At 45.9% G+C, this 12,836-nt stretch overlaps 1 protein-coding gene across 3 annotated transcripts in view; it reads left to right on the top strand.

Moving 5' to 3' along the window:
* Positions 1–10,017, top strand: part of ST18 (suppression of tumorigenicity 18, zinc finger) — a 267,179-nt gene extending 257,162 nt beyond the window's left edge. For all 3 annotated transcript variants that reach the window (XM_010838949.1, XM_010838948.1, XM_010838947.1), the window contains 5 exons: positions 554–775; positions 5,841–5,929; positions 8,249–8,352; positions 8,458–8,601; positions 9,637–10,017. In XM_010838949.1, coding sequence (XP_010837251.1) covers positions 554–775; positions 5,841–5,929; positions 8,249–8,352; positions 8,458–8,601; positions 9,637–9,777 — 700 coding nt within the window. In that variant the 3' untranslated portion in view covers positions 9,778–10,017. The remainder of the gene's footprint in view (positions 1–553; positions 776–5,840; positions 5,930–8,248; positions 8,353–8,457; positions 8,602–9,636) is intronic.
* Positions 10,018–12,836: the final 2,819 nt, after the last annotated feature.

Genomic DNA, 12,836 nt, shown 5'->3' with positions numbered 1-12,836 from the left:
GACACAATTTTATCTAAATTGAATTCCCTCCTCTGAGAAATATGCCTCAAGCCTTGGGTGATGGGCTTCCCAGGTAGCCCTAGTGGTAAAGAACCCATCTGCCAATGCAGGAGACTTAAGAGATGTGAGTTCCATCCCTGGGTCAGAAAGATCCCCTGGAGGAGAGCATGGCAATGCACTCCAGTATTCTCACCTGAGAATCCCATGGGCAGAGGGGCCTGGTGGGCTACAGTCCATAGAGTCAGGAAGAATCGGACACGACTGAAGGGAGTTGGCACAATGACATGATAAAGTGGGATGACAGCTCTCTCCTCCAGATAATGCACGACAGTTGCTTAGCTCAGAGCCTGGGGACCATTGTCACTGCCGGGACCCATTGTCTCCCTGGTCGAAGGTAGACAGCATCTACCAGACATCTGGTAAACCCTATCATCTCCCTTAGTTGATTCCTGTGTGATTTGAACTCACCATCGCCTCCTCAATTTGGTCACAGCGCCTCACCTGGGTTATCTCATCTCCCCCAGCAGCTAATGACTGTGTTATGTTTCTCTAGATGCCCTGTGATTGGGTGTGACGGCCAAGGTCACATATCAGGTAAATACACATCCCACCGCACGGCGTCTGGATGTCCCCTGGCTGCCAAGAGACAGAAGGAGAACCCGCTCAATGGGGCACCCCTCTCCTGGAAGCTGAACAAACAGGAACTTCCCCACTGCCCCCTGCCAGGCTGCAATGGGCTGGGCCATGTCAACAATGTGTTCGTCACCCACAGGAGGTGAGCTTTGCTGTCTGTCATGTGGTTGCTATGATTGATTGTCACTTGCTGGGTCGGAGGGAGAGACCCCCCCAAGGTCAGAAATGTTCGAGCAATGAGCACCTTAGATTTCAAGCAATAAGTCTTGCCAGAGAGATATTAGACCAGTTTGAAAGATGGAAAATGTTCTTTTCTCTATTTCTGAAACTCACTGCTCGACTTTCAGGTACTTTCAAAATTGTGCTTGTGTCTTTTGTCCTCAAATGTTGCTCTTGCCGCTGTTTTTCGGATGGTTCTATCTTTCAAGGGTTTGTTTTACTTCTGGGTGGTGAGCCAGAAGGTGGTGACCCAATGACTCTCTGATGTCGTATGGTTGTGAAGCTTCATTTTACTCATTGATGTCATTCCCTTCTGCTCACGAACTGGCTCCATTTCAGACCAAATGGTAGATAGTTTGCAGCTGGGAAGCTATGACTTGTCCCAGCAGCCAGAAAGAAAAGGACACAGCCACTGATAAGTACACAGAGGACGAGAGAGGTTCAGAAAAGTTTCTAGCTTCCCAAGTACTCAGCTCCTTCTTCACTCAGTGGCATGCACTTCACCCCGCCCGTGGCCAGGAACACTGATCCTAGCCCAGGTGTCGTCCTCATTCCACCTCAAGGAGAGGACCTGGAGGGTTCCTGCATGCTTCTCCGGGCACTGGGCCCTTCCCGTCGTGGGGCTGTGGTTCATGATGCAGATTTAAGATCTGATGAAGCACGAGGGAGTCCTGGAGCTCTGCTCATGGGCAGGATGCAAACACAGCAAAGCTGATTCCATTCCCAGGTGCGTGTCTGTATGTTGGGAAATGAGGTTCTCTTCTCTGAGAGTCACACCTGCTTGTAGAGGAACCTGGACTCTTTATCCTTTAACATTTATTTATTATTTACTGATTTATTTGGCTATGCTGGGTCTTAGTTGCAACATACAGGATCTTTAGTGGTGGCCTTTGGGATCTAGTTCCCTGACCAGGGATTGTACCTGGGCCCAAGTGCCCCTGAACTCTTCCGATGGTTGCTTTTCTGATGGTTCTCAGATGCCTGATCACGTTCACAGCAGCCACACTGTTTTCTGCTGGGTCTACACTGCCATATCCTATTTAGGAAGGACAGTCACAAATCAGGTGAGCCCAGTGGCACACGGGCTCCACAGCGGCCATGCTTCCTTATCACAGACACCGTAATATCCATGTTGACATCAATAATGAAACTTCAATGCTGAACAGTGGGGAGCACATCCCTCAGTTAGAATTCTCTGTAAACGCCTGGATAGTCTTACATGATGACACCAAGGCCTGATGAGGGTGCAGGGACCCTCAGGGCTGTGGATGGAGGAGGAGGAGCTGGAAGAACTGTGTCGGGAAGCTGATGTATCAGGTGTAATGGGGCAAGTGAGCGAGGGTGCCCTGCCATCCAGCTGCTGGCTCAGCCCCAGAGACACCCCTGAACCTGGAGGCAGAGACAGACATGTCCGAGGAGGTCTATTCCCCTGACTCCAGGCCGGGGCCCATGTGCCCCCCACCCGCCCCCCACCACGGTCCCCGAAGCACAGGAAACAGCGGTGGTTCCCCATGCGGGGCTGCTGATCCGTGTGGGCCTGAAGGCTCCTCGAGGACTGGAGCAGGTACTGAGTGACACAGCGCCAAGGGACACGTATGTTATGATTTTGTTTCCACCAAGTGAAAAAACATGTAGCAAAATCCCATTTTTAAAGAGTCAGGTAATTACTCCTCTATAGTTGGAGTCAGTGGCCGTCTCTGGGGGCCAGGAGACAGCTCTTGCTAAGGGGCTGGTGAGGCTTGAAAGCGTGTTCTGTGTTTGCAGGTAAACGCATGGTAAACCCCTCAAGGCTGTTCTTTCAACTGTAGATATGCATTGTGTGTCTCTATGTACAGGCTGTTTATTTTGTAATGTGAAAAAGCAAATTAGGAGCTCAAAAAGTATAGGCTGCAATATTAATGCAGAGATATTATTTTATAGAAGAGAAACAATTAAGAGTTTAGACAAATGAATAATTCAGATTGCACTGCTTTTCAGTCTTGCTACTCAGAGAGCCAGAACGTCACCTGGGGAAATTCTCTTTGAGGTGGAATGCTTTTCTTTTACGCTGTATGGGATTTCATACAAGTAATACAATAAAATGCCTAGCTTATTGCCTGGCACATAAGTGTTTGACACAGACTATTTCCTTTCCCTTTTGAACAGTTGTATTAATATATGTGCATATATGCAATAATTCATTGCAGTAGGGATGACTTGTGCTGGGATCACACTACTGGCCTACGATGCACCTTTATCTGTCCTGTTCTCGCCCCTAACATCCTGACGTGGTTCGGTTGTCTTTCCCATCTCTGCCAAAGGCCAGCCGCCATCCAGGTTGCTCTGTCCTGGCAGAGAGCCTGTTCCAACTAAGTTCCTCACACTGTTTATTCCTTTAAACCCTCACAAACCCCATGAGCTACAGGCGCTGTGGTTGCCTCCTTTGACAGACAAATCCTTGTGCAGGGAAGTTCAAGAATTGCCCCCGTGCACAGCTCACAGCATCAGGACACAAAGCTCCTCTCCTGAGCTAGGTACCAGCTCACCCCTGGTATTTCCTGGCTCCTTCCAACCACCAGGCAAACACTCCTGCAGATTCCTCTTGGGCATCCTCTAAGGCACGGTCTGTAACTTTTCCCATTTGAGATTCAGCAAAACGAGAACAATTATGAAGGACAGTTACCTGTGCATGACGTCAGTGTTGTGTTTGTTGTTTTTGTTTCATCACTAAGTCATGTCTGACTCTTTGCAACCCCACGGACTGCCACATGCCAGACTTCCTTGTCCTTCACTATCTTCTGGAGTTTGCTCAAACTCATGTCCATTGAGTTAGCGGTGCCATCCAACTATTTCATTCTTTGCAGCCCCCTTCTCCTCCTGCCATCAATCTTTCCCAGCATCAGGATTACATGATAAGTACTTTACAACCTTGCTTTGCGTCTTCATGTTACAAACCTCCACTTTGAAAGAATGGCAACTGAGGTGACGAATGGTGTTGTATTAAATACACAAACACACACACACACTCATGGATGTTCGAAGCTGAAAACCAGAAGTCCTGGGACTAAATATAACTCATTTATTACTAGATATAACTGTCATTTTATTGAAGATTATAAATTTATTATACAGGGACGTCCCTCACACAAATGTGTCACCTGCAATTTCATTATAACAGCGCAAAGACAAAGTTTAAAATTGCCTTCCTGTACTTTCATAGCTCTGTGAATTTGGTCCAAGCCATATAAAGCACATCTTTCCTGCCTTTACAAAACATTGCCCAGACCCTGAAGGTGACAGCCGGCCAACCTCCCCTTTCCCTGAGCAGCAAGAACTGAGCCTTGTGGAGGACCTGGCCTCCTCAAAAGAAAAAGGAACTTTAAAAATATTTTCAAGCCCCAGTTTTCTTAAATTTAGGATTTGTTTCATATCCTTGGAGATACAAAATACCCAGTGGCATTTTTAAAAAATTTTCTTGGCCCCGCCACAAGCATGTGGGATCTTAGTTCCTCCACCAGGATGGAGCCTGTGCCCCTGCATTGCAGGCTCGGACTCTTAACCCCTGGCCCACCATGGAAGCCCCCATTGGCATCTTTAGGCCAGAGTCTTGCATCTTTCGTGAACTCTACTCGATGTCAGTCCCGTGGCTGTGGGGCTTCACTGACCATCCACACAACCGCTCCTCTCACCCCGCGTTGTCTGGATAACCCAGACCCTCAAGGGAAGAGTCAGAGAACTCTCTGGAGGCGTTAACATCCATCTTGTTCCCAGCCTCCCGCAGGTCACTTTTAAAGTCCCATTTACCAGCGAGACAGTAATCCTGTTTGTGACCCTTTTCTCAGAACACAGTAGGTGACATAAAACAAGACAGACTGGCAAAAACTTCCCAGAAAAAGAAAGAAAGACAATGCAGCTTATAGAGGCCACTCTTTTTTTTTTTTTCACATCTTCTTTCTTTTTTTTATTGGAAGATAATTGCTTTATAATATTGTGCCAGTTGAGGCCACTGTTTACATGAGCAGTTTCCAAAACAGAATATCATGGTTACAGTTCAGTTTCTGCTTCTCCATTATTTTATTTCCCGTGTAAAATATTTCATAATTTATCAAGTCTCGGAAAACCACACAGCCTTCCTTTTACATGTAGTAAAATACATATCTAGTATTATTTCGTATCATCTTAATATAGAATAATTTTAAATTCTTCAAAAAATGCATGCACTCTACAAGCGTTTACTAAGGGTTTTGCTTCAGAAATATCCTCTTTCATTCTACCAAATGTCCTAATCTTTGGATGGAAAATGATTGTTTCATGAATAATTAGTAACCAAATTTCCGTGGGAAAAAATATTTTCAATGGTTGATTATTATAATTTTTAAATTTTATTTCAAAGTTGTTGATCCAAAAATATAACAAATGACAAAAAATTAATGGCTGCTTAGAACAAAAAATCATCTCATCATGTCCAATAGAAAACATGTTTTGTTCAATGTTGTCATTATCATTTTGGTGCAATTTAAATAAAACAGATGAAAGAAGCAGGCCTGAATGGAACAGCTTTGTAGGAAAGATATATAAACAGTCTACAGGACAGTACACTGCGAGCAGTGAGGGCACCTAAATGTGCCGGCAGCCCCTCCTTTTATTTTACTGTCAGGTACCTGGCTCAGCGGTAGAGAACCTGCCTGCCAATGCAGGAGTCGTGGGTTCGATCCCTGGGTTGGGAAGATCTCCTGGAGAAGCGAACGGCTACCCGCTCCCGTATTCTGGCCTGGAGAATTCCACAGACTGTATAGTCCATGGGGTCTCAAAGAGTTAAACGTGGACTGAGCGACTTTCACTTTCACTGCTTTTGTTTTAGGAGATATTGTTATCTGCACAGAGACTGCAGATTATAATGTAATGAATAGGCAGGCAAAGACCTAAAGAGTATGTAGTGAATACAAAATTTTAATTTTTCTAAGAAATAGTATGGGTTTCACCCACTGGTGTAATTTTCACTTTCACAGCTTGTCTGGATGTCCTCTCAATGCACAAGCCATCAAGAAGGGCAAGGTCTCTGAAGAACTAATGACCATCAAGGTCAAAGCATCTGGAGGTAGGAGGACAGGGTGGGGCCACGACCCCCAAGGTTTGGCCCCCAAAGGGGCCCACATCCAAACCCTGCTCCATGCTGGAAGTGCTATTTGAATGGGCAAGAAAGACGCTTCCCTGAAATTTGAACTAAGCTATAACTTTCTCTACAAAACAATGTCTTGGTTTTTTCCTTATTTTTTAATAAGGATGTCCAACAAAGAAAATCGGGCAATGATGCTGGATGAATTAGGGTACACTGGTTGAACTTTTGTCCTTCAATCTTAAAATGACAGTTTTTGTATGAGCCTGCATGTGTGTGTGTTCCTGGTATGCGCCCTCTTTCAAATTTCAAGGTCTGGGCACCCATGTTTGAATCCTTCCTTACCTTTTGTCCTACACCCAGAATGATATTTTTATGGTGAATCCAGATGGTTTAATTCAGCATCTCTGTCTCTATTTCCCTGCATGCTTTCCCATGATCGACCCCTGACACAGTGGCTAAGCCATCCTCCCTACTGGAATCTTCTCATGTCCCTCTGATTTCCAAGTACTTTTCTTGAGTTCTCATCAGTGTTTTCTCAGGCTTGCGTTCTTCTCTTTCAAGATCATCCTAAGGCATCTGGGGAACAGAGGCGAAGTCATTACTTGGCTTTATCGATTTTAGTCAATGGCATCTTTGGAACTCAGTTCTACACGAGTCTGAAAGCATTGCTCCATCTTTTAAATCCCTGCGAGACTCTTAGAAACAGTGGCTTGTTTCCAGGCTGTGCTTCCATGCACAATATGCCTCATGCACCTTGCACATCCTCCTGTTGTAGGTGTGTAACATTTGCCCCAGGAGCGGCCCTAGGAGTAGAGTTGCTGGGCCGTGGAGCCTGTGAGGCCCAGCTTCAGTAGGTGATACACCATTGTTCCAGAGCAGTGACCCAGGAGGGTCCCAGAGCCTGTACCTCTTCACATAAGCTGTCGATTCCCACCCAGCCTGCTTCCAGGCATTGATCTTACTAAATCTAAACGCTGGTGATCACATTTATCCTGCTGAATTGTCGTCTTCTGGTTTAGAGTCATCATTCTGGACTGTTGAGATGACCTTAAATCCTGCTTCTGGTATCTGAATATCGGCCACTATTCCTAACTTTTAAAATCTTTAAAATGCACTCATAGTCCTCCTATAAAAGAATGACGGGAAGAACCCCGTTCATTGAGAACCTGTTGTCTGTTCAGCACTTTATGTTTTTTTGTGTTAATTCTCACAGCATTTTATTGAAGCACGAGGAGGTGAAGTGACTCAACTTCAAGAACAAGGGTCAGACAGTGTTCAGACTCCAAAGCCACACTGCCCCCACACCACATTTGCTTCTGATTAAAGTCCATGAAGAAGTCAAGCTATGGGTCCCTGGGCTCGAACCCACCTGCCAGGACCCCCTCTGCCTCTAATAGTGGCTCCCTACATTTGGTCGCTAATCAGCACAGTCCAGGTGCTCCTGTCCTGGTAGCATTGTGCACAAGAGGACTCACAGGCCTTGGATCTCAGGTCTGCCCTGCCCCTTCCCTTGGCCCCAGCCAGGTGATGTGGTCGTGTCGGTGGTCAGTGAGCCTCCTTTAGCCCCTGTGAGGCTCTGGCCTTCTTCGTGGGAGGGGTGATGACACCTGCCCCACAGGGTCCAGCCAAGTTCCAATGAGACCTTACTTGTGAACCCATCTGGCAGCAGACCTGGAACACAGCAGAGCTACATTGAATGCTGGGGCATTTCTTACCAAGGGAGTCCATCCTACAACACTTTGAACCCACTTTCTTAGAATCTTGGACATGGATTTGGGTAAAAATTCAACATTTCAAGTTAAAGTCTCACTTTCATTCGCCAAGTTATGTCTGACTCTTCGCAACCCCATGGACTGCAGCACACCAGGCTTCCCTGTCCCCCACCATCTCTGGAGTTTGCCCAAGTTCATGTCCATTGTATTGGTGATGCCATCCAACCATCTCATCCTCTGTTGCCCTCTCCTTTTGCCTTCAATCTTTCCCAGCATCAGGGTCTTTTCCAATGAGTTGGCTCTTCACATCAGGTGGCCCAAGTATTGAAGCTTCAGCTTCAACATCAGTCCTTCCAATGAGTATTCAGGGTTGACTTCCTTTAAGATTGACCGGTTTGATCTCCTTGCAGTCCAAGGGACTCTCAAGAGTCCTCTAGCACCACAGTTCAAAAACATCAATTCTTTGGCACTCTGCCTTCTTTACGGTCCAGCTTTCACTTAGCAAACCACACATTAAACATAGATGGACTCACATTTGTCAGTCTTCTTTTTTCATTTTGAACTAAAACAATCTGACTTTTTACAGGTATAGAGAATGATGAAGAAATTAGGCATTTGGATGAAGAAATAAAGGAACTCAACGAGTCCAACCTTAAAATTGAAGCCGATATGATGAAACTCCAGACACAGGTAAAAAGAAATAAAGAGGGAAGGGGATAAGGATGGGACAAGACCCACTTGGTGCCCTGTCCTTCCGAAATCTGCTTCCACGTTCCCAAGTTCTCTCCCTTTCAGATCACGTCCATGGAGAGCAACTTAAAGACCATCGAGGAGGAGAACAAGCTGATAGAACAGAACAATGAGAGCCTGCTGAAGGAGCTGGCGGGGCTCAGCCAGGCCCTCATCTCCAGCCTTGCAGACATCCAGCTCCCACAGATGGTCAGTCTGAGGCCACGGCTCTCTCCCCATGCCCCCAGGCTCCCTCCCAGGGCTAGAGCAGAGGGGTGGCTCGGGCTGGTCACTCAGTCCTTCCACTCGTGTGCAGTTTCCACATGTCCACGGGCTGTTCAGTTTGAGCCATCAGGTCAGGGAGAGGAGGTGCCCCAGCACACAGAGAGCAGGAGGTGAACAAACCTGACTGTGGATCCCATCATCACCTGGAAGGACAGAGAAAGGGGGAAAAGAGCCTGCCTCTGACTCTCAGAAGGGGAATGTGGACAAAGGGGTTAGAGGATGAAAGAGGACAATTCCCACCAGACAGCTGCCACCCCACCCCCACATCCCTTCCGTCCCAGCTCAGGGTGGTCTGGGGAAGCTTCTGGCACGAGCAGGGCCTCCTCTCCCCTGCCTGGCCTGCACCCCCTTCCACAGACGAGGTCTCTGTGCTGAGCTCATGCACACAGGAGCTGAGGCTGAGACCCCTCCTCGGGAGAAGGGGTGCAGAAGGGGTGCAGCTGGGAGGGGCCTGACCCGGTAGCCAGACCTCCACCCTATGTGGCTCCAAGTTTTCCCAAAGTATAGACAGTCGGTCGGCCTTCCCAGATGGCACTAGTGGTAAAGAACCCACCTGCCAATGCAGGAGATGTAAGAGATGTGGGTTCAACCCCTGGGTTGGGAAGATCCCCTGGAGTAGGGAATGGCAGTCCATTCCACTATTCTTGCCTGGAGAATCCCACGGACAAAGGAGCCTGGTGGGCTACAGTCCATGGGGTCTCAAAGAGTGGGACACAACTGAAGGGACTTGGCACATAGACACAGATAAGTGGTCACACTCACCCTGCTAGCTGAGTGAAGAGTGAGTAGACCAGCCCACCACACACTCACCCCTGACTCCCCCTGAACTCCGACCGCCTCACAGGTCCCCTCACCCCTCCCCAGGCTCCAGGGTCAGAATACCACACCCCGTAGACCTGCTTCCCCTTTCCCGGCAGCCCAGGTCCCGTGACTGGAGCCCCGTGTTCTGTCCTCCTTCAGGGGCCCATCAGCGAGCAGAATTTCGAGGCGTATGTCAACACGCTCACAGACATGTACAGCAACCTGGAGCGGGACTACTCGCCGGAATGCAAAGCTCTGCTGGAGAGCATCAAGCAGGCGGTCAAGGGCATCCACGTGTAGACCGCAGTGCCCCAGCCCTGGGGAGCCCTGCCAGCCTCACAGACGCACCTGGAGGGGCTCCAGGCCACCCGGGCAGGCAGTGGCCATACTGCATTTACAATTGCAACATTGCACTAATTTCCCCCCTCCCCCCAGCTGACGTGAAAAGGAAAGAAAAACTATGATAGACTCTTTGGATGAAAAAGCAATGCAGTCAAATATTAGATCTTATTTATTTTCATATGTTTTCCTTTTATTCCTTCATTGCACTCTTTTGGGTTTTTTTTTGTACAGTATATGTAAAATAAATGTGACATTTTTATATTTTATTTATTTCTAATCAAAGAGTTTTTTATCTTTTAACTGCATTTTGAAGTCTGCCATATTTTTACAAGTGTGTTTATTAATTTATTTTCCAATAGAATTTAAATATTAGAAATGCTATTCTCAAATCACATATCTGGCTGGGTTTAAAGGAGAAGACAAAAAAATATGAAGGAAAATCCTTGTCTAAGGACTGCACTGTGGACCAGTTTAATTGTTATTGCACACTCTACCCCCCACCCCCAACCCCTTTCACGAGCTTTGTGTTTTTGAACGGGCTTGGGTAAAATGCGTGGAGGGACACAGATAAAAGGCGCTCACTCACAGGATGTGTGCCCTACAGAAGCACAGTTGACTGAAAACCAGCCTGTTTCAAATTTGTTAGCAATAATTAAATAGAGCAATCAGCAAAGTATTCGACTTGGCTGTCCGGTTTCAGTTCATATGAATTATTTATTTGAAGTTATTTCAAGAAACAAGCTTTTTAGCGATGCAGGTTTGTCTATTTGTTTTTCAGGTTATACCAGATAGTTGGCGGCTCTTACCCCAGACGAGAAATAAGACTCGATGTAACTGGCCAGGCTTTCCTGCCACTTGTCGGTACAATACGCAAGGGACACTATTGTAGATTTGTACTTAGCAAATGTAAACGCACCCAAATGGAAAACTGTGTAGATACCATATCCCCTGAAATAGCATTTATCTTACTGGGTTGACTGGAAAGGAATGGAAAATACAGTCACACAAGCACCAATGGTACCCGGATCTGAGTCATTGCTCTAAACACTGGCAACATTGTCTCAGCCCCCTGAGGCAAACAGACAGCTTTCGATTTGACAGAAGTCTTTCTGCAGACAGAGGAGTGCTGCAAAGTACACACACTCAAACCCACAGGCACACAGACACGCTCACCGACACGAGATTGAGCCCTCGATCTCGCGTTTCTGGATGGATCAGAGGTTAGTAGTTGCTATAGGAAAGGCAATGTCTATTTCAGGGATTGTAAAGTAGTTAAGCATTGTTTCAAAAGTTTTTTTATATTTATTTTTTTTAAGAGAAAGGTATAGACAACCAGCTAAACTGCCTTTTTGCTGTGCACACACCCCGGGTGTGCGACGTGCCTCCGTGTAAATGGGCTTGATTTCTGTGCTGTAACAAAGTGTTTATTTTTCTTAGCAACATGGATGTGTATGTGGACTGGATGCCATGGTGCTCGCGGGCTTGCTGTTTTCCGCCCTTGTCCCTGCTGCTGCACCAGCAGAAGCGCCATGCACGGTAACTCCCCCCACCGTGACACTAGTCATTGTTCTCTATTAAGTGGGGCTTATCTTTGGTTTGGCGTTCATTGAAATCCTTGACTCTTAGTCTAGTGAAAATGAGATGTCTGTTCTTAGGTAGGAGCGGTGGGTATTTAAAAATCAACTTTAAGAAAAAAGAGCTAACGCGTGTGCTGTCTATTATAAACAGGACACCAAACGAAATTTTCTATTAAAGTTATGTATTTACAAACATTTTGCTATACAGTCCTCGATAGATGCATACAAATGAGTTCACTTATTACAAAGACAAAGGTTTAATTTGCTAAATATTTTAATGAGTTTGTTATATATTTTATTTAATTTAAAAGAAATCTCTTACCAACCTATGTATTTATTACCTTAATTTACTGCGATTCAGGTTCGTTGATCTGTGTTCGCGTAGTTTGAACAGGATGGTTTTGTGAAGGATGTTTGTTTTTATTTGCCTCCTTTGTACTTGGTCTGTTTTGTAACGTGCGCTGAATTTTTGTTTCTTTCCATGATGTTAATGATCGATACTGTAAATTGGGTCTTTTGTAAACAAACAAACAAAAAAGGCAATGATGTATGCATTTTTTTAATTTGAAGTAGTTTGTATACCGTTTCTTCAAACAATTAATATTTCTTACATCAAAGCAACCGATTGTGTTCAGTGCTGTACATTTGGTGTATGGTAGGAAATAAAAATGGAAAAGAGTTTCACTGTGGTCTTTCTCGAGCTGCTATATCGAGATGCTTGTGGCCAGCCCATAATAAACACTGTCCCCCCCACCCCAGGAGCTCAGTGCGGGGGAAGGGGAGGGTGCCCCTGAACCTCTGAGTCGCTCTGATTCTTTGGGGTCCACCAGCCAGTCTGCTTGGATTGTTTTCTCACCCCAAGTGGAGAAGACTTTTTGCCAACTGCCACACCATCCCCGCCTGAGTTCCAGTAAATGCACATACAGAAGGGCGGCTGCCTCCAATGTCAGGAAACCTTTGCTGGAAATTCACCCACGTCTGGTGAGCAGTAAGAGAGAGGCCCCAGCCTCCTCATGCTTTGAGGAGTATCTCTGTGTATTCCTACAAGCCAGCTGAACTCAGATTAAAGGAAAATAGTTAATTCTTCACAGCACCTCTTTGTCTTATGTGTTTTTCCTATCTTATTCCAAACAGCTTAATTTAATTTTACAGTTTCTTGTTCACTTTTACACATCTCTAGGTTGGTTGCCATTTATACTCAATATAGTTTAAAAAAAAAAACAAAACCATGTCATCCTTGTGTTAAAGCAAACTTGACTGAAGGGGAGTCTGGGTCCCCAGAGAAAAGACTGATACCTAAATGACCTTTGCATCATAGGGGTTGGCACACAGCAGTTAAATATATATTTAGCTTGGTATTTTTATATACATTTTTTTAAATTTTCTTATTTATTTATTTGGCTGCATCAGGTCTTAGTCGGAGCAAGTGGGGGACTTCAC

Source organism: Bison bison, unplaced genomic scaffold (genome assembly GCF_000754665.1).
Source record: "Bison bison bison isolate TAMUID 2011002044 unplaced genomic scaffold, Bison_UMD1.0 scf7180017864108, whole genome shotgun sequence".
Lineage (NCBI taxonomy): Eukaryota > Metazoa > Chordata > Mammalia > Artiodactyla > Bovidae > Bison > Bison bison.
The sequence above is the reverse complement of the archived record's forward strand: the minus strand, read 5'-3'. Positions and strand labels throughout refer to the sequence as shown.